Source organism: Falco cherrug, chromosome 4 (assembly GCF_023634085.1).
Source record: "Falco cherrug isolate bFalChe1 chromosome 4, bFalChe1.pri, whole genome shotgun sequence".
Classification (NCBI taxonomy): Eukaryota; Metazoa; Chordata; class Aves; order Falconiformes; family Falconidae; genus Falco; species Falco cherrug.
The window spans coordinates 14,726,778-14,749,844 of NC_073700.1; the positions used below are offsets into that span (position 1 = coordinate 14,726,778).

The window sequence follows — 23,067 nt, forward strand, 5'->3', positions numbered from 1 at the left end:
GCATTGAGAAGGCAGCCAAGGACTCTAATAAACAGGTTCCCTTTGTCTGGCTGAAACTGGGTCATTAACACGAGCAAAGCACAGTGATCCTGCCCTTCCCTGGGAGACTCTGGATCCAACCAGACCACTGAGGCACAACAGGTTAACACAGATCAGTCAACTGAAGATGCCTTTGGGCAAGAACACCCAATAAACTCGACCAAAAACCAGTTCAATTGTGTGGTTAAATGCCTGCTTATTGAAGGCACACATTGGCATGAAGAAACCTGTTTTGTACAGGACCCTTTGACATCCCTTCTAATCTGTCACCGGCATACAAATAAATTTATGGCAGCTCTTTGGAGGAGGCAAAAGCAGTAGTTGGTAGGTAAGAACACAAAGACAACTGTGCAAAATCATATGAGGTCAGAGCACAGGCACACAATAACCAGTTATAAAGCATTAAAGTAATTTTTAGAAAGAGTTAGTCAGAAACTTATTAAATTGAAATCTAACTTTGCCACACTTGCTTAATAAACAATTTTCACCTACTAAAAACCACTGAACAGCAGCAAGTTACACATCTGAATTAAACAGGAAAGCTTTTGCACATTTCTTGGTGTGTTGCACTCTAGTTGAAAGCAAAGTTTTGTAACAAAAAAGAAAGAAAAAAAGGAAGGAAGAAAGAAAGGAAAGAAAGCATTCCCTGTTAAATGAAGAGGTTTATAAGATATGAGCTTGACAAAAAGTATTATGGATGAGATAGAGCTTGGAAAGAAATTCATACAGTAACCACACAAAAATTAATCAGACAGCCTTGACTGTGCTACTAATGATTTCAGACCTCATACATTGTCTGGGATTTCCAGAGGTTTTACATTTACAGTACAATAGTGCATTTGTAGGACCTGTACTCAAAAGTGGCATTTGATTGATTGTACATACCCTGAGACAGAGAATAATTTAAATGCAAAACATATTGCTGTAACATGGGAACAAAGAAGTGAAAGATACTTTCTAATTAAAACATGGGATTTTTGATCCTAATCTCAGTCATTGTGGGGCAAATTAAGAGCAACATGTAGAGCAATTCATGGATTTCTCAACACCCCTCCCTGTATTGTTTTTGGGGTTTATCAAAAAAATGCCAATTCAGTAAAACAGAAAGCATTTCTAAAAGAGGTTTTGTTTTCATAAAGAAAACATTTTTGTTGTCAAAATACCCTGTTACAACATTTTCAGAGGAAAACTTTTCCACCTTTCTGCTAAAAATATTCTCATTTTTAAATGTTTATAAAAAATATCACTGATTTGTTCAAGATTCTTCTGTCATGAAAATTGTAAATATCTGAACACATACCAGAAAAAGAAGGAAAAAAAAAAAAAAAAAAGTAGTACATTTGAAATGCTTTTGTCAAAGCAGGAGCAGGCACTCCTGGAACTGCACAGAAGGGCAGAGCATGGGGAGCCTTGGCATTGCTTAACCCTTCCCTGCAGTAATCAGTCAGGTCACTGTGGGCAGCCTGAAGCATTGTGTCAGCATGAGCAGGGCTCCATGGGGTGACTGCTCACTTTCCACTGGAAAAGCTGCTGGCACAGCCACCTGCAGCCCCAGCCCTCCCCAGGTCCTCGGGGCTCTGCTGATGCATGATGCGGCTGCTGGGGACTGGGGCAGGCGCCACTGTGCTCCCACGGAGGTTCCTGAAAATGCACACACTCTCCACGTAACGGACATGCAAGCACCTTGCAGGTCTGCATGTGCTACCCACAGTTTAGCTCTCACCCATTGACTTTTGGGAGGACAAAAGCGCCAGCAGCCAGTGCTCTGAAGGTCTGCTGCTGAAGGGGATTGTGCCCAGCAAGGGAAGAACTAGACAGTGGATGTGGCCAACACGTGACTTTTAATATCTGTACACTAAAGCAAATTAAACAAGCATTTGAGCTCACTTACTTGCTTATTAAAGTTTAATTTAGACAGTGTCAATAACTCTGACTAGCTCTGGGGGTATTTTTGGAATTAAACTGTATAAAGAGAATATTCATCTAAGAAATCCATATGGCAGGAAAGAAGTGTAGAATTGCTAGCATGCAACAGTAAAGTCTTCCTTCTCATTACCATTCTTCAACTTACATCTTTTGAAGTTTCTTTTACTTCCCTCCTTTACAGTTGCACATTTGTAATCCTGTTTTGTTTTGGAGTTTTTTATTTACACTCTAGTGCATACAGAATATTCTGTGTTTGTCCAGGGACAGAGAATGATATTACTTTACAAGTCAGTGGTACAGCATGTCATGACATTCACTACTGGAAATCCAAAATCATCCAGGTATAGAACCATAATTCACTGCTAAAGAGAATCTTTCAAAAATTTCTGTTCCCATCCCTTCAGGGAACTTTCACAACCTGATATTTCTAGACCAGACTTCATTATCCAGGTCATCATTTCAATTTATCAGTGCCTTGGAGCCTTTGGTATTCTCAACTAGGATAGTGCCACGTCCATCAATCACTAGGCTGTTTCCACATTCCCAATTTTCTTTCATCTCCTTCAGTCTTCGAAAAACCTTGATAACTTTACATGGGTGTATATTGGACACAGACACTCTTACTTTCGTCAACTGTTACCATGTTTTAAGCACAGGAACTGATCTGTACAAACTATGAGGGCCTTAAGAACTGTTTTCATTCTAGGTCCTGTATGTTATTATTTGTATTAAGGGAGGGTTTACAAATCCACCAGTGCCTCTTTGGAGTATAACCATGGCAAACAGAAAAGAAATACAATGCTTTTCCTAGAAAACTTAGAGTTCAATCAAAACCTGAATGTTAAATATAACAAACAGGAGTAAGAACCTGACAAAGCAAAGAGGAAACTGGGACTCTAGGGTTATACTATTACTATATGGTATATACTACTATATAATAATAATATACTAAGTGCATCTCAGAAAACATAGGTCTGGCCATGGGACTGAATGGAGAATTAGACCAACACAAGGCAGATTTTGAAGACAGCCCTGAAGGAAAGGGCAAGAATTTTTATTTAGCGTGAGTAGAAAACAGCTAGCAAAAGGTTTCAAGGGAGGAGGGACAAACTATCTGCATGCCTGTGCTGCTTCACCATTTCTGTAAGCACCAGTACAATCCTAGCTTTGAAAATACACACCACTAACATCCCACCAAAACCCATCCCAATCTAAGTATCGTACAAAAACAGAGAGAAAATCATGAGCTCAAGAGACATAGCAGCACTGAGACTACTGAATTTGCTGTACCAATTACCTATCTGCAATATTACATATTCTCTAATCAAATACTATTAGTGTGCTTCTCAAAGCAATTAAAAAAGACTGCTGTTCTTCATCAAATCATTTTTGGACATCCCACAAGCTTTCAAGACAATCATGGTTCTTCAAAGTAAAGCAAACAAGACCATTTGTTCACATGCTTGAGTACAATCTGGTTTTCATAACCTTGTTTCTTTCTTCCATGGTTTTATTTCTCTTTCTTTCCTACTTGAATTTTTATATCTGTTTAGAGGTAAGAAAAATCTTTGCATTTCTCAAATGTCAGGTTTTTGTTCTTTTAGGAGAGCAAAAGGTGGTTTCCAATACTTCATTAAACAAGGACTCACATCTGCCAGTTTGCAGGGAAATCAGGCTGAGGCATCAGAAGTATTTCAGTTAGTGAATTTAATCCTTCTGATGCAATCAGTCTGCAATGCAATCTGATTAATTTTAAAGACTCAGACCTGAAGTCTAGTACTTCAGGTCCAGAGATAAGTAGACAAATAGTATGAAAAAGCAGTCTGCTGTGGGCTTAAATAAACCCTAGACTCCACAGTTCAGGTTAAGATTTCTAAAGAATGTAAGCCAGGTGGATTGATTTAACACAGCATTAAAAAACCATCTGGGAAAGAAAAACATGTACATCAAAAAATAATCGTAAGACAATCTTCTCAGTGTAAAATAATTAGTGGAATGTTTGACATAAAATAAATTTCTGCACATACACCCACACTGCCACCCTCAGCCTCGCTTTCTCATTTATTTACGTGAACCTGTAATTGGAAAACAGGCACTTACTCATGGATAACAGTGGAGGTGCTGAGCTGCTGGAGACTTTGACACTGCTGCAAAATAGAGTATGTGTTCGTATGTGTTTGTGCAATGGACACTTGCTGTGCAATATTATCTTGTCTCTACAGATAAATTAGTTGCATCATGCTCCCGCCAGCTTGATTTGTTTGGCTTTTACAGAGTACAGAGTACATGGAGTTTCTTGTGATTGAATCTCACATAAAAGGTAAACCTGAAAGTTTATTCTACACTACGCTATACATCCACCAAGGCAGCTAGAGCACTTGCTGACTTGATGTTAAAAAGAGGGCTATAAAATATACCAGGGAAATCTTGAAACGTCACTCACTTGACATAGCAATAAGAGCCCTGCATTAAGATGCAGAGCTGATTTCCCTGATCCATGAAATTACCTGGATATTTAAGGCATTCTCAAACATAACCAGCACGAAACGTACCCTCCATTCCTGGCACAAGGACACCATAAGTTTTGTGCTCTCCAAGAAAAACAGAGCTCAAAATTACAGAAATAAATATTCTTCAAGAACTTAAGCACAATTTCCTTCCTTTCTTAGGTAAAATGTGCTCAAAGAGTCTTTAACGCTGGAAGGTGGTTATACTTGCTGACACACAACTCGGAGATGCTCAGGTTCTTTGTTGTGAGTTGGTGCAAGTACCTCATCATAAAACACAGTGTGGAAAAGCCTGTGATCACTTTTGGAGAGGGACATTTCTCCCTCTCATATATAGATGACAGGGCTGGAATAGGCATAGTCTGTTGACGGCTATGAAAAAGATTATGCAGCAATACATTGTATTACTTTATGGTCTGAGAGCTGGGACATGGTTCAGAATTCCTTAGCAAACGTATATTTCCAGCTGCTAACAGGTATGAAAAGACCCACCTACATTTCCAAAATGTTGGTGAGCTGAGGGTGAGGTATCATTTACTCCAAAGATCCATCCAATGCAAACACACAGGCTGCACAAATGGGGGAATGTGAAAGGACCATAAGCTTCCCTAGAACACTGTCCTGCAGGCTCTGCTAGCTTAGATTCAAAGGAGTACAGTATCCACAAGGATCAGAGTACAGCAATAATGGAGATACATTTTAGACTATGAACAGCTTCCCATTAGATAACAAGGAAGGTTTCAGTCCAAGAGGCACCACTGAAGTATCCTGACATTACAGTACCTGGTACATCTAACTGAAACTTGCACACGTCAGCAGGTTTCACACCAGCACAATGAACATGTAACACTGGTAGGCAATCTTACTGATTTCTATCCAAAATCAGACTGAAAGGGTAATCTTTAAACCTGGTGCATGCTTTACGCATAACATTTTTTGACATCTCCATAGCAAAGAAAGACCTAAAACTCATACTCAAACTGAGATCCAATATTAGTCTTGAACATGTATTACCATTCCTCCTTCTTGACAAAGAAAGAAAATTTCCTAATCTTTTTCAGATAAAATTTCTCAGTCAGTTTTTGTCTTCAGCTAGCCTAACAGTTCCTCCCATTTTGTAGTAAAGCTTTGCACTGACCCATTTACAGCCAGTACACTTCCCCTGCTTCCTGTAATTATTTTCCTACATAGCAGATACAGTAGCCTGTATTTATACAGGTATACAGAATTATGTACTAATTATACAAAATTATACAAATTGTACAAATTATTACAAAATTATACAAAATACGAATCAAAAGGACTCTTGAAGCCATCTGGTATGTGACCCTGTGCAAAGCAAGATCAGCTACACCTAATTAGCTCCTGACATATGCTTGCCTACCCTACTGAAACAGTCTCCACAAATTCCCTTGGATATTTATTGTGATGCTTTGCTAGTCTTACTATTTAGAATGTTTTTCTAATGTTTAGTCTGTTCCAGAAATTTTAATTAAAACTTTCCTTACAGGAAGATTGGGTTATTCTGCATTCTGATACATGAAGAAAAATACATACAGAAAGACACGACACATTGAATTTAAGGTTCCTAAATTATTTGTAGATCACATAGGTGTTTTTTTCAAACTTTCTGATTCACAACAGTTTAAATGGAACCAGCTATTTATGTATCTACCTTATTGTTCACTTTAAAGAAGATCTTGATCATAGTAATTTCCTCCCTAATTCAAGTTTTGAAAGCTCTAAGTTCTCTGAAGAAAATAGTTGTTGGCACTTTTGGATGATAAGCATCCCAAAGTGATGATGATAAATTACAGCGTTGACCAATGACGCAGAAAAGTAGAGAAAAGCAAACGCTAACCTCTGATTTATGAATACACACTCTTTATTACAGAGTCTAGGGGTTCACAGCTGTAAGAGCAGGCCATTTTCATCTCATTGCTTATTAAAACTGTGAGAAGGAAGCATGAAGGGTGGCTACCATCCTGCAATATATTGGATAGATTAACACTTAATGCACTTTGTCTCCAGTACAAATACAAAATGATACAGATTTTCTTGCCTTTTTAAGGTCTACATGAGTGTACATTACTGGTCACAATCACAGAAGATGGGAGTTTTGCATCTAGTTTTGCTTATTTGTATTAGTAATTTTTTTCGTATTTTAAGGTAAACATCCCTATAAACCTTTTCTTTACACAGAAAAAAAATATTGCCAAAAGTATTAAAATAAATCCTGTGATCTACTAGTTAAAACACATCGGTGTTAATGACAAAATTTGCTTTGGAAAGTAGTTAAACTTAGTATTTTACCTATCAAAAGGCATTCCCAGTGAAACCCACCCAGTGCACTCTAAGTCACAAGCAGAGGAATCTGTTTTGTCACAGTACAGAACTGAATTGCATTACATTCCTTCATCACTCCTCAGCTTCCCAAAGGCTGGGGATTTTCTAATTTCTTCGTCTCTTTATTACCTCTCTGTTAAATATTCAAAGCAGGCAACAAAAAGGAGTAAGAAAAATAAGGTCAATACAGCAAGTTGGAAAGTAGTAAAATATTTCTTATACGCCATCATTTGGTTGTTACAGTTGCCTTAATCAACCCAAACAGCAGCTTTGAGACATCTAATTTGATTTTACAAAGTGCTAACCCATAGCCATATTTGACTTTCCTTTGATTCCGAATGTAAAAAATAGCCTTTGTCTAATGTTCAGGCATATAATCTAACCACACACGCATTTGCATTATGAGGTAGTGAAACATGGCTGGAGAGCCATCTTGGATGTTATCTATGTTATTACTCAAGTTGAGAGTATAATCATAAATCCTTCTCTTCCCCTCCACCCCACTGTCTTTTTTTTTAGAAGAACACTTAAAATCTGTTTTTAAGCTTCACTGGCTCCATTACATTTGAACTTCAGCAACAAGAATGTGATATGAATATATAGAGAGAAGGAATAGACAAAAGGTATATTTTCATAATGTGGTTCAGTTTAACTGTTGCTATAATTAGCTACAACTCATTAGGCAATAAAAAGACAAACAAAGAGATTATGAATGGAAGGGCAATATTTTCTCCATAAAACAAACAAAAAAACTTAAACAGATGCCTCTTTTCCAAGGCTTTCCTTGCATAAATACACCCAGCAGCTTAGAAAAGATATTTTCATGATTGAAAATTTTTACCTAGAAAAAAACCCTTGTAAACATTATCCTGTGCAATTTCAATAAAAAGTATTTACAGTTATTGTACACTTGGGATTTTTTGATCTCAGGGATAAAATAACAATACAGCAATGGTCTGCAGATGACTAGCTTTGATCTTTTATTAGTGCTTTTAATTGTCTCTTAATTTGTATTCTGCATAATAAGCACTCACCTTCACCGTTTGTCCAGCTTCGGGGCCATCCTGTAAGCAAAGGGAGAAGTCTTGGGTTAGAGAAGCTAACAAGGATCATGCAGCAATTCAGAAATCTTACTCAATAATCATTTACATCCAATTTCACTGTATGCTAATTTAACATGTTTTCCTGGGGACCATTCAACACAGTTTTTGGACAAGACGCCTTTCAATATAAGGCCACGGCAATGTTAGAAACTTGTCTTTATCTGACCACAAAACCGACAGATGTTATTTTTTATTCTTTCAGATCATATTTTTTAATAGGTAGCAAGAGATTTCTGATCCTTGTGAATATAAAACCAGACATGTGAGAATTTAATCAAAGCAGGCTTGCTTAAATTCTTATTCTAATGAAATGAGCTTAGATTCCTGATTTGCTTTAAACAGAGCTCTTTTTTGGTATAGAAACACCCAGCACAAATAACTGAAAGGTCAAGACCGATAACAGATTTAGATGGCTACATCTCTTTGCCTGCATATAAATGGCTGTGAGCAGGAATTACCTGTTTCTATCACAAGCAGTAGGTTACCTGCTGAATGGGGTGATGTGGCTGCCTTCTCTAGGTCAATCCTGCAAGCACTTCTTTGAAGAAAGAGTATGAAGAGTATTTGCTGAAATATGCACAAGTAAGCATCGTGCTTGGGAGAATTTGCAGGCTTATTCCAAAATCTTGCACTTACTAATTATCCACACTTATCTGCTGGTTTGTGTTTTAGTTTTCAATGGTAAATCTGGCAGACTGCAATGCAGTTATTGTACTACTTTTTATTATTATTATTATTATTTTGCATTTATTGCCCCTTGAAGTTTGAAAGTCCTTTTGTCATTGGACTAGGGAAGAAGGTTGAAAGCTTGATAAAACAAACCATTAAACCTTTTTTAGTTGACTGGTTTACGAACCTGAATTGAAATGGTGAGCGAAGTGCTGCAGAAGTGTTTCTCCACCACATTGCCAACCCTTTGCGCTGTACAAAATAAATCGGCGACTTCCTCAGGACACAAGTCACGGAAACGTTCCACTGGCCGGAGAGGACAAACAAGGACATCTGAAGGTGGCATTGTCAAGGCACAAATGCAAGTCTGAGTGGTCCAGAAGGACAAGGGTCTCAGTCCCTAGCCTGTAACCTGCTTCTGATCACCTTTGAACTGGCTAAACTCTTCCTCTCCAAGGATTACAGCAAGAGCAACTAAAATATAAGGCTAAATACGGATAATCATATGATGTTTTGTTCAGAAGTTCCCTCAGATATGGACAAAATAACTAAATTTAGGTTGCTACTGAGACATCTAAAAGGAAAGCAAAGTTTTCAGAGACTCAGAGTTACCACTTTGATGGAGAGATACCTGTATTTAAGACCTCTGAATGTCAGAAACATTTCCTTTTGTGATTAAAAATGGGGGAAAGCCAAAGGAATTTAAGATGGGTTTGGGTATGTGATCTGAAACAGCAGTTTTGCAATGCTTTTGTGCATATGTGGTATGTATTTTCAAAAATGTTATTCTTACACCTCTAATTTTAGGTACCTAAATGTGAAAAGCTCACACTATGCTTATAGTAGCAGAATGCTTATTTCTATATCACATTAATTACCAATCACAAGGAATGCTCACCTGTTATAAATATTACATGTTTTTAGAAATACATTAAGATAATTAAGACTATTTCCTTTTAAGTGTGGTGTTCACCACACTGTAAATATACCTTGATGTTATTCTACCCTGGTGACTGCTCTTCATAAGTCAGTGAAAGGAAGCTATAAAGTAAACAATGGAAATACACAGGCACTATTCACAGTCATCTGATCTGCTGTCTTCACAGGAACTAACATTTGCTATGATTCCTCACTTGAACGTCAGTTTCGTAACATTATTAATAGGGTCCAGAATTCTTAGCCAGAGACTCAGTTGTGTAAATCCAACAAGCAAGTACTTGGGACTTGATTCTTATTTCAATTCCCTGCAGACAGGATTTTTTCTCAGATGTACAGTATTGTGTTTGCAGAATAAAGACCTTAAAATCACCTTTAACACCACTTGAATTTTCAAGACCAAAGGCTATGAAAATTAACAACTTCTTATTTTTCAGTATTGAATCGAGTGTTCAAAGGACTATTTGAAGAAACTAAAGTTCCATGCCATTGTATTAAAGTAATCTTTATTTTCACTGCATCTTGAAGTTTGCAGTTATTCAAGAATATTCTCTATACTTCAGAAAAGGTAACTAGGAGATGTTCTCAAGTTAACAGGTTCACAGAAAGGTTACATCAACCTGATTTTCAGGAACCACATGAGGCATTTGAAATAAAGATTAATACATGTGAAAAATATTTATTTCCATAAACAGAGGCAACATGTTTACATTCACCAAGTTTATCATAGGAATCTCATTTTTAATCCCAATTGGAGAGAAAACCAGACATTTTCTGGAAGAAGTAGGGGCAGGTTTTGACCATTTTTCAGAGTCAAGACGAGGACAGACAAGATTGTAATGGATATTTGCTAAAGCAGAAGCAGATTTTTCAAGCAAGCTCCACAGCTAGTAGCTCCCAACAGAACAAGGGAAGACTGGCCCCAGCTGAAGGTGTTAATTTGAAAATCTGGCCCTCAGGGGTTTTCAGTACAGCATCAGCTATACCATCACTATTCTCTTTTTCTTTTATTACAACTTACAGTATTAAAATTTAAGAAAGGAGAAATATATATTTAGAAAGGAAGAACTTGGAAATAAACCAATCCTGGATGGGAACAAAAACCCTAGTTTTGTGGGGTTTTAGTTCTAAAACGCTGTGCCTCTTGGCAAGCTACTGGACATAATAAAACTCCTGTAATTTATTTGTGCCTTCCCAGCACACTGTACAAAGCACCTCCATAAAGGATGCTGTTGGCTGAACTTGGGGCCCAAGGGAATAGCTGGAAACTTGCTTGGCAGACCTGATTTCCATACCAGGAATAAAGGAATAGAAAAACTAATTAATTTTACTCATAAAAAGAAAATCCATGTCAACACTAAAACAGGAAAAAGGACATTTTTTTAATCTGAGTTCATTTTTCAAAAGGAGAGAAGGGAAGCTTTTACCCTTAGGGCATCTGATACTTAAGTAGATAATTATCCTTCTTCTGCAGCACTGCTTTATTATCATGGGTCAACGAACCATTTATAAATGAAGAATTTCCCCTCACTTACCTCTAGCAAAACTGCTGCTTACATTAAGACAAGTTTCCTTTTCTCCTTAAGGATTTTTCCCCAGCAGTTTCTCCACTCTCAGACTTGCACACGCCTCACCAGCGATTGTTTGTTCTCTACCTAGCTCAGGGCCACAGCCACAAGTATGAATTTTTGCATTAATCACGGTTTCTATAACCTTATATTAACACTGTGCTATTTGCTACTGTGATGCATTGTGAAAAACATGGGCTAAACACTGCTTGCAAGAGCTTTTTTTTCCATAGAACATAGCAGAGGGAGAGAGCATGGTGTAAGTGCTGGTTGTGACCAAGACAAGAGATCTGTTTTCTCTTCTTAGTTCTGTCACTAATCTGCTCTGTCGTTTAGGCAAGTTGTCTTTGTACCTCTCTCTCCCTCTCCTGTTCCACACTTTATCTGTCTTATCTGCTCAGATAGCATTTGCCAGTTGGTACAATGGATGTTTTCTTATTTAGCCATGAGACCTTCTTCTCATGTGGGGCCACAAAGCACTCTTGCAATATCAAATGATGCACCCATAAACCATATTGTTCTGAAAAACGGATTTTCAATTCCTCCTTACATTAGCAAGACACATTTACAACTAAAACTAGATTTTAACCATATTTCTGTCTTTGAATGCGATAAATAATTCAAAGGCACAATCACACACTAGAGCATCTTTACTGAACTTTCCATCATTTCAAAATAATTCTACAAAGAATAATGATAGAAATTCTGAATCAGAGCTAAATTAACATGAGAATGTAATTAGGACAACATTCAAGTTATATTTAACTATGAATATATAAAAAGGCAAATGTTAGAATGAATCCATGGATTTGAGGTCATTAAGAAAACAACCATTTGCTGCAACTTTAAATTATACTTTTAACTACAGTTTTTAACATTAGGATAGTGTTTAACTTTATAGCCTGGTCAGATTTTAATCTAAGTTCTCTATTCTTTCTAAGAACCTCAAAATTCTTCCTAAGTTTAAAATTAAATACACTGTTCATTGCTTTCTGCAATTACCCACTGCAAACACTGCTATGAACTACCAATGTGCTTCAGGTGACTGTGTATTAAAGATGCAAGTGAAAGTGATTCTGTACTTATGTCTACATGCAATTACTCCTTAGAAGCATCTACTGCCATCTGAGATGCCTCAGGGCATCCAGCTGACACTCCAGAAGGGCAGAAGTCTTCCGTATGCCCTGTGTCATATCTGTCAACCAGGTGGGAAGCCTGACTCAACTTAGGATATCTGAAATTGCAGTAGGTGCCTATGTTTGGGCAACAGATCCCAGTTTTACAGGGTGGTTCAGCAAGACAAGGGGCTGATACCCAGTAGACATGCTGCATGATTGAAGACAGCATTCTGCCTTCAGAAAATTTGAACTTTGTTTCCTTTCTCTAACCATCATAATTAATAATTTTGTGATTTCTTCATTCATTCTGAACTGTTACTGACTGATGAAGTTTCTATTTTTAAGCTTTGATGTGCACAGCTGTTACTTCCTTCAGATTCTCCCGAGTCAGTCTACATCATTAGAGTATGTGCAATTTAGTATATCAACTTCTCCATTTTAGAGTGTGGCAAACTTTTACACCTTGTTATAATCTGTGATCATATATTCCTCTCTAAGTCTTACAGGAGTCTCTCATCAGCTTTACTTTTTTCCTAATACCTAAATATGCTTACACAATTCGATATACATACCCTTATATGCACTAAAAGCTCCATTAAAGATTCATTAAACGATTAGAAATGTCAGTATTTTCCAAAGACTACCAGTAGATAGTAGATGAACTGCAGGTATATTAGTGGAAGTGCATAACCATAAAGTAGTGGTAAAGCAAAAATGGATCAGACCCATTACCCTCAAACTGAGATAAAACCCAGGGATGACCTACGATTTCAACAAAATCACTTGTTCTTATATATTTGGCACAATAGACTACTCCCTGCACAACCAGGGGTAGGTAGATTAATGCACCAAAGCCTGTAAGCCTCATCCATATTTCAAATTAACAGCCATGCCTGTTGGTCTGTTAAGATTGTAACCTGTTTGGAAAAGTTCAGGCTAGAGGCCAAGCAGGCACAGTTCGACAAGTTTCTACACACCAGCAGAGCAAGGATGATGAAACACGTGCCAGCTCTCAGCCCCCAACAGTCAAGGCTGCACACATTTCTGTAAAGCTCTTTCACTCTTTCATTGACTTTTTAGACCATAGTAACTGGAGCCCTTTGAGAGTGGCATTCAGAGGCATTTATTGCAATGTGTTTCTGTACACATTTACATCCAAGTATTGAAGGATATGCTCACACTGGAGATTATGGGTCACTACTGAAAAGTGAGCATTTGTTAACCACACAATGAATTCAAGTTGATCAGACAAAGAGGGCCCAGATTCTGCAAGAAAAGCAAAACACAAGGCCAACATTTGCAAGCTGACTACTTCAAATGCAGTTTTCCTTCCACTAATACAGAGTGGAGGCTGAAACTCCAAGGCACAGCAGCAATTTTTATTTGCTTTACACAAATTTTGACTTTGAAGCCTATATTATCGTAATTCCATATTTAAGGTCTAATCCAGGCTCTGTGTTTCCTTCAACAGGATTCTGATCAACCCCACAAGATGCCCATTATAAATTTTCACACACAGGTATCAAGGTACACATGTTCTGTAGTTCTGAAACATTGGAAAAGTGGCCATTGGGGGAGTAAAAAAACAGTAAGAAAACCAAAAGGAAACCCAAAAGAAGTCAAAATTCATTTTATGTGACAAGCTTTAGAACAAAACACAGCTTTTTCTTGGTTAAGTGCATTAGTTTGCTATATAGAAAACACTTTCGGTTTTGACTTTCGTTTTATTTCTGAGTTTGAACTTCAAACAGAACAATTCAAAGATTTATAAAGGAAAAAAAATTAAAAGCTCTCCAGGTATTGACATTCTAACAATAGGAATAAAGTTCCTTTTTCTTTTTTTTTTTTTTTTTTGAGAAACCAGTTAAAAACATTAAAATTGACAGGTTTTCTTAATATGTGAGGCTTTAAAAGAACAAAATACAAGGGGAAAAAGGCAGAATATCTAAAAGTGAAAGAGTAATTACTTCTTTATGAAGCTCCTGCATTTGACCATATTGTTAGTTTTCTAAACTATTCTTTACAAAAGGGTTTAACTTAGGAAAATGATTTATTTTCAATGTGTCATGGTCAGGAATCCATAGCTCATGTTGGGTTGAAAATACTGTTTTTGTTCAGGAGATCTTTTATAAGATTTTAAAAAGTCTTCCCTCTCACAACAGCACAAGAGTCAAAAATCTCAACAAAAATAATTGAAAAATATAATTTAAAGATTAGTAGTAGTAAATAAGATTTCATAAACTTTTAAAACTCTTGACCTGTTTCAGCATTCTAACATTTTTATACAAAAAGCAGTTTAGTGAATGATAAAATTTTTCCTTAATAAATTAAGTTTGGGAAACTCATAAAAACTGACTTTTGTATTAATATTTTGACTAACTGGTTCACATTTTTTAAAAACAAACAAAAAAGTGACCCAGACTATGGTACCTAGGGATACTTAATATTGCTTCATGTATTTCATAAGCTTGGGCGAGTAACTTAAAGCACAGCAGCATCTTGGCTGAAAACACCCTAATCATTTACAAAGCAACTCTCACCAAGAAGTCCCACCTTGGAGATCAGAGATTTGCTCATTTTGGGATTAGTACAGACTATAGCACCATGGATACCACGACCGCTTCTTTCTAACAGCAGGAAGCATTTGAGAGACACGTAGAGAGGGTGTCCCTTGAGTGAGAGGGCTGCTCAGTGTCCAGTTTAGCCCTCACTGAGGTGTGAAGACAGTACCTTGGTGTGGCTGCTGGGAGCTCAGAGGCCAGAAGAACCAGCTGCAGAAGTCTGCAATAAGTGATTATTTCTAACCATCTCATGTGTCTGTATGAAAGACCCCTTCTGCACATCCATAAGCTAGTTGATGGGAATGCAGAAGTAATGCACTGTGGGGAACTGGATGAGGGATTATTCTTTTCTTACACTCTGTTTTACATGAATTTGCATCAAGTGCCCCAAGCAGAGAAAATCAGTCAGATGAAGCTTCAGGTATTAAAACTCACCACAATGTTGTCCCCAGATTCAACTGAGGAGTGTAGGCAGGGGTATCGAATTCATCATTGCATCTAAGCAGAAGTTTTCTTTGTTCAAAAGCTCTAATTGCTAACAGAAAGTAGTCCCACAGCTCATAAAAAACACAGGAGAATGCATGAGTAATAAAATTTATATAAATGAAAAACAACTGCCAGTCATTTATCTTTTTTTCTGCCCTTGAACAATTCTTCGCATTTTTAAGGCTATGGGAGAAATTTCTCTATACGAAGAAAACAATCATGGTTCCACAGACACTGCCTATAGGAGGAGTTAAGAAGGAAGTGAAAACAGCTGAAATAGTGCATGCGTATACACATGCAAGACATCAGAAAGCCTTTAAAAATTAATCAAATACATATTCTGCAACAATACATCAAGACATGCGTTCAGTCCCCACTAAACCCTCTGAATTAGGAGATACATAAAACCGTAGTAATGCAAGAACTGATGTCTACCCCCCAGGACAAATCTTACTTGGGACAGAGTGACTCACTTTTGGAAGGAAATCTATAGAAATCCAAACTCTTATTTGGATTAAGAGTGATCATCTCATAATAGGAAAAGTTGGAGGACCACTCTTCCATGAGTTTTACATGTAGAACTGGATTTAAATATATTTTAGAAGGCTGCTTTGGTACAATACAGGAAGAACTTGTTAGTTTGGGAGAAAACTTAGTTGTGAACAATAAAGATGATTAAGAACCAATGAAAATGCAATGAAATTACAATAAAAACTTCAAAATTGCTTCTTACTCTTAAACCCACATACACTGCATTTTTTAAATATTGCTATGGCACATCTCAGCATTAATAAAATAAGTCATTAAGACAAGAAAATTATCTAAACATAGTTGATCTTGATAAGGCAGATCAGTACATGTTTACACTAATACAGAAGACCAGATCTATTCAATAAAACAGAGAATTAGTGGTTCCAGTGGAACCAAGAGCAATCAGGATAAATCTTTGACATGGATCTCTCTGTACTATAAGTTTTAAGACCACAATGCAGCTTTTATATAGCATGGTTTTTTACTCTACCTGATCTTCTCACCCCACTGAAGCTACTTAAAATAGCTCTTCATGTCAATGAAACATGCAATAGTTCCAAGAAAGGAACAATAAATATTATTTTACTTTTTCTGTAGAAAAAAAGGCAATACATTAAATATAGAAATGGCTTATAGTCTAAACCATGCTAGATAGCACACCAAAGTACAAAGTACTGCTACTCAAAGCACAGCTACTCCACAAGACAGAGGGCCACAGCAGGGAAATGTGAGATTTGGAACTGTTCACTTTTCATTTTAAACAAGTCTTTCGTATATTTGATATTCCCTTTAAATGCCTTTAGGGTATGTCAAGTAGGTCAACTGAAAGCTCAGTTCCTCATAGCAAGTGGTATTTTACTGTAGGATTCGTCCTTTTCTGCTAGCTAGTGACCTCAGGGGCAGCCTTGGGCAACAGCAGGTGCCTAAGTGGAACCACAGTGAGAATAGCCATGGGAGAATTCGTGGCTCAGAAACATGCCTCTGATCCAAGTTTCATTTGGTGGAAATTTACTGCAGATCTAAACTTACATTTGTACTAGGAATCATGATCACATTCTAGAATCACGTTAAGCTTTTGATCTTAGAAGACTCAAAAGCAATAACCAGTGGCTGAATTGGAAATGTAGAAGTTACAATACAAAAGGACTTCATCTACAACTGCTACGATGATCTGAGAAGATCATGTAAAAAAAATACGTCTGTACAACAACCCAAAAGTACTATGTCTATATTCCTCCAGACGATATATCATATTTCTAAGTATATAATGAAACTATTCATAATTACATGAAGATATCTATGCACATATACCAATTATACATGTATGAGACCGCTGAAATAAACAGCCATGCCTGAAGCTGACAGGAGACACCCAACAACATCTGGGGTGCAACACTCAAAGAGCATTTTTTTCTGCCTAAACATTGGAGCAATGGCATTTGCCATAGAAACTAATACGTTCATGCAAAGCAGCTCAGCAGCTACAAGTCTTGTCCAAATGATCTGCACCACCAGAAGACTGCACTGAACTGAATTTACCAAAGTTAACCCTGCTGGAATTGCAACATGTCATTGGAAAGCCTCATTTCAAACAGAGGAAGTAAGCTCATGATCCAGCCTCTGCACCTGAGAACAAGCAGCAACTTGTGAGAAAATTCTTCAGCATTGAATCTTAATTAAAGCTGTGGCATCATTTTATATAAAAAATAATGTGATCGTTATGAAGTTTATTCTAGCTCATGATTCAGGAACAATAGTTAGGGAATAATTAATTACTAAATATTAGTTATGACAAATTTACTTTTTTGTAATTCATTGGATGCCATATTCCAGGCATTAAGTTTTATTGGAAACAAGATTTAACCTGGTAGAAAGACACCATAGAATGCGTTGGGAATTAAGGTTCTGTACAAACCATAAGCATTATTGACATTGTTGTCTATGGTACTTGAAAGCACAATCTTTTTTGCTCCTCTGGGCATCTATGGCAGGACACACCAAAAAAACCCACAACCCAACAGATAAATATTTGGTGAACCTCCCTGGGATTTATCTTGCTTAATTTTGAAAATAAATTGGTTTGACCAACAGAGCAAACCATTGGATTTGGAACTGTGAAAAGGCAGTACTTCATGGCAGCGCTGAAGTACCTCGCTGCTTAGGAAGTATCACTCCTCCCATCCTATTCTGTTTTCTCCAGAATTAAGTTATTTCAAGGAGGGTTCCATTGGACCTACTGCTGGGGAAGCTGATAACAGGTCCACTTTCTCCAGCTACCTGTTGATGGCAGATGAGCAAGAGCTTTGTGCGTATTCTTTATAGCTCTGCACTAAGCCTATGCCAAACAGCACACAGAAAGATGAGCTTGTGGTAGCGCATGCCAGACAAACAGTGCCTTCATTTCATAACCAGTGGAGCATCAGCTGGAGGAATGCAGTACAAGATCAATTATCAGAGTATCACAGGGGACAATGAATATGTTTGGATAATCAAGGTTTCAGGTAATGAAGGTAATTTTGAAAGTAATTGATAGATAATGAGGAACATGAATAACAGGGAGCCCTGGAAAACTGAATTTGGATAATTCAGACTGGTTTACACTAAGTGTATTCCTCAAAGAATATTGTAACATATGCTGGGATTTTCAGAGTTTGTAAATGGAATAAACCACCTGATTCCCATTAATTCCTTTGAAGTGGTTTTCTACCTAGTTCTGTTAGGGCATTCAGACAACTGCTCCAAATAAAGTTAACGGAGAGCTGTGTTTACCTTAAGTTGGAAGCTCTCATGGCATATTTTGCACACTTAGTTACTGAAATTGCTTCTAAAGCAACAGGAAGGGCTATGCTGTTCCAAGGAACTATTCCATCAGAATACAATGGGCCTAAATTACAAAGAAGAGAAAGAAACTCTCTTGCAAAGAAGAAATGCTCTCTACACCTCTTGCAGGAACGGCTTAGCCCTCTGTAATAACATCAGCACCTTTAGTAACAGTCTGGAAAACAAAAGAACCTTCTATCTGCCTTATGAAAGAGCCGTTGAGCACATTTGCATGGCAGAAAGGCAAATCGTAGTGCCCTCGCCCTGCAAGACTACATCTTTGCTGCTGCACCTAATAATAATTCTCAGTGTATTTCCATCAGTTCCTCTGAATGTTTAAAATTGAAGAAGTCCATGATGAAGAACCTAGATGATTACCTTTTCTGCATTGGCAGTAACATTTAACACACAGTTGAAGTAGATGTAGTAGAAAGATGACTTTGCAAGTGAAAGTTTATCATTGTTTTTGCAAATGTTATTGCTACTTTGCTGTTTAGCAGGACCTACTGGAAACAGTACTGTTGACATCCCAAGTTCTACATTATTCACCAGTAAAGCCCAGGAGCATGCACATAACCCTCCATGCATTCAGGAGAGAAGTGCTGACCCTTCGAAACAGTAATAGTTGGTGAATGGTTTACCTGAAAAGGTAAACAAGGGAAATTTAACTGAGGACTGATAGAAGTATTTCAAAATGAAGAGGAATATAGCAATAGCCTCTGCAGTTTATGTATCTGGGGATTAAAACAACCAGTGTAGCAGTGCAGGGAATCAGCCTTCGCTCAGCTGCAGCAGAGAGAAAGGTGGGGTGGAAATACCAAAGACCTTACGTAGTGTTTAAACAGAGACTCAGAGGCAGTCTAACAGGAAAAGAAATTATTTTAAGCCACTATTCTTTAGCTACTTAACTTTCACAACTTATTTCATATCTGCTTTAACACAAAAAGCTTGATATCAATAAGAACGTTCATAGAAAGTGCATGTGTTAGGGCAAAATTCTCCCAGAGGTGCATTTTCCCTCACCTGCCAGGGGACTCAGTCTTCGGATAAGTCATACTTAAAGGCTGAGGAAATGTAAAACAGCCGTAGAGTAGTTAATCACAGAACTACCGATATTAAGCCCTCCTTTTAATACAAAAATAAAACTCAAGCAGAAATGGTAAAACATAGTTTACAAAGCACCAGAGACAATGAAAGCTATAAAGGAGAAGAGAATCAGAAAGCAGTTCTCCTGCCGTTTTTCACTTGCATAATAAGCCCTCTTGGATAACAACAGGGCCCTGAATCATGATTGCTTCTGTAGATGTTGTTCTAATACTATCATTGTCATTAACGCTCATTGTTCCCAGCTCTGTGCATCATAGCTAGGCATTTCAGCCTGCACAGTACATAAATTCATATCCTCATCCAGGACTCTTGCAATATTCAAGAACATGAGAATGAAGAAGACAAACTAGCAGTTTAACTCTGAATAACCTTATTTTGTGTGAGTGTCATCTGAAACCATTACTTTAATGTGATTATCTGTTTTTATTATTTCCTTTCTGTGGACTTGGAATAAAGACACAACTGAGACTCTCTCAGACACGGTCATTGGCATCATTACAGTCTTTCTGCTGTCATAACAGAGATCTAATCTGTAAATCAAGTTAGACTGTAAGGGCTACTGAAGAGCAAGCACTCTTTATCATGCTATTACATACCCAAGCTACCACTTCCTCTGGCTCACTGAGTAAACCAGACTGGTTTAGTTCCTTTACATAACCAGAGGAGTTCTTAATGCACAGATTATTGACTTACTGGGGTTTTATCATGTCCCAGTGTACCAGGGGATTCCTTAATCCAGGACTTCTTTACATGATCTATTTTCATGGGTCTTTTTATTGTCACAGTCTGTCATTATAATGATTTGCAAATCCAGACCCAGCATACGCTTAGCTCTTTAACAGTTGCTCAAGGAGGAGAGCAGGAGAAGGCATTTCCTGTCTTGTTTGCCCTCTTGCACTCCATAAACACTGAACCCCATCACATACAGCATGATAAAATCCCTGCAGGGCTGACTGCAGCAGGGAGTTGTGTGACACAACGTTGGCTTTCTGCCAAGAGCATTTCCACATCAGTCCATCACCTTCACCAAATTGCTAGGATGAAGATCCTCTTTTGCTGCTCTTCACAGAGGTCAGCCTTTGTGGGGAGGCACAGAAGACACACACAAAGAGCCAAGTAATCAGACCAGTGCTCTGCAGAAACAGGAGTCTCCAAGAGCAAATATAGATCTCAAAATGGTCTGCTGCATGTCAGTTACTAGTAAAAGCCACCAATGTCTGATTCCTTCGCTGATACTACTGAAAGTAGCCAAAGATGTTCATCCCTAGTCCAGGGTCAGTGCTGGGAAAAACAAATGTTCCAAAGCAAGTGGGTGTTGTCTCAGAACTGGCAAGGGAAGACCCTGAATGTCTTGCAGTTCTGAGATCAACAAAAAACTCAACAGAACAAGGGGTATGAAAAGATGTTTTCAGAAGTGAAATCTCCTATGTCTCCCTCTGTGAGTTTCTGGTCAGTAGAGACCTGAAGCTGCTCTTCTCCCTTCCACTCCCTCCTCCAATTTATTGAGACACAGTTGCACAGGCCCAAAGAGAAACATCCACATGAACCTCAATACCTGCTGGAAGCTCCCCGAGCACTGTACAGTGTGAGGACAGGGTTCAAGGTTATCAGATGCTTTAGGCTGAGGTCCATCAAGGCAAGCATCTGCTTTTACAGCCCTTAAACCCTGACATCCTACCTGACCCTCATTAATAGGTGTTTCTCTTGCCACTGTCGGAACTAGTGTGGGAAATCTGCAAGACCGCTGTGCACTCCAAATTAATCACAGGCCTAAAAGTCTCCCTGGAGCAAGGTCTGAGTAGCTGTTAGCACTTCACAGCACGCCTACATACCCCCAAAGATTTGGGCTGTGATCTCTGGTTTGGACCTCTCAGTGTCATCATAATATAAGCTGATAACAACAGTATGTCACTGTCCTTGTTGCTAGCAGACAGTTCCCTGGAGTGAAGAAAAAAAATGGTTTAAATCTGACATGTTTTCAATGTTAAAAAAAGAAAGTAAGTTTATAAAAAGAAAAAGCCAAACCAAAGAAAGATGACAGTACTCCAACTGCATCCTTGATGCAAGGGAAAAAACTGATGTTGCATTTGGTATCACAAACTTTGTTCCAGTAAGTAAATTTGTAGATCGCTCAGGTTTTTCTCTAAATTACAAGCACACAGCGTTCTTGGGGGTTTATGACCACCATCAAAGCCGTCTTGCTGAGAAACATAGATGTCTTTCTCTCTCCGAAGGTCACAAAGTAGATATCCCATATCTAGGGGCTGAAAAAGCAGGAACATTTGGTACTCCTCCAAATGAAAGCATCTCCACTGTCATTTGTTCAGCTTCCTCTTGTTAAGCTGCTGGATGTGAATCACCCAGTGACCTCTCAACATGTCAGTGATGGCTGTGTACACTGTTATAAAACTCACTCTTGCAAAAGCGATGTGCATGGTTGTTGCTCTGGAAATTAAACACATGTTCTCTACAGAGTCTCCTTGAATGTGCCTGTCTGCATTTCACATGCAACCCCATGCTGCTACTTACCACTGGTGTGAAAAACACTTGCGAATCATTTTTCCTGGGCTTTGCATTGCTATCTTATGTTTCTTATCAGGCCAGTCAGAAACTGGTGGCACAGTCATTCCTGGCTGCATGTCACTGATACAGAACAGAAGACACAAGAGATGCCTAAGTGGAAGCAAGCAAACTAAAAGCAGTATAACTAAAAAAGGCAGAAAACACTGCTTTCCAGTTGTTTATAGGAACTTCAAAGTTCTCCTCAGTTATAAATCATTCTGAGCTACCAGTCTGCCTAAGGATGGCTGTGCTTTTGAAGGTGAAAGCTTGAAGATCAGACCTTGGGTGATAAAAAGAATGTTGGTTCCACTACAGACAGTAGATTGCAGAGGAGATAAAATGGTGTCCAAGAATAGGATAGATCAGGCTGAGATGTTTTTGCCATGCAACTAGTCACCAAGAGATAAAAGTGCTTCTATAGGATAGATTTTCAGTAGGGTAGAATTTAAGGCCTTTTAAGTCACATTTTCCATCAGAAAGAGAAAAAGTAAATAAAAATTCCATTTGACTACCACTTTCTTAAGACGGGAATGAAAGTAACTAAATAAAAACCTCAATCTTTTAAATCAAACTTAAAAAAAAAACCACCCTAAACAAACAGTGAACAATTTAAAAAAACCTACACCTTTGCAGCCATGACGCCAGAGCCATTTATATTTGTTCTACTAATTTTTAAGTGCAAGATTAGCAGTTATCAATGGAGATAAGAAGCCAAAGAACTATATGAGGGAAGGGAAATTGTTCTGTAGCAAAACATGCTCAGGATGTCCTCAAAAGAGGAACCGAAA

General features: G+C 37.9%; 1 protein-coding gene across 3 annotated transcripts in view; it reads right to left on the reverse strand.

The window, feature by feature from the left end:
* Window positions 1–23,067, reverse strand: part of FHIT (fragile histidine triad diadenosine triphosphatase) — a 613,978-nt gene that overhangs the window by 140,839 nt on the left and 450,072 nt on the right. For all 3 annotated transcript variants that reach the window (XM_055708615.1, XM_055708614.1, XM_055708616.1), the window contains 2 exons: window positions 8,778–8,923; window positions 7,853–7,882 (listed from right to left, as the gene is read on the reverse strand). In XM_055708615.1, the coding sequence (XP_055564590.1) occupies window positions 7,853–7,882; window positions 8,778–8,923 (176 nt within the window). The remainder of the gene's footprint in view (window positions 1–7,852; window positions 7,883–8,777; window positions 8,924–23,067) is intronic.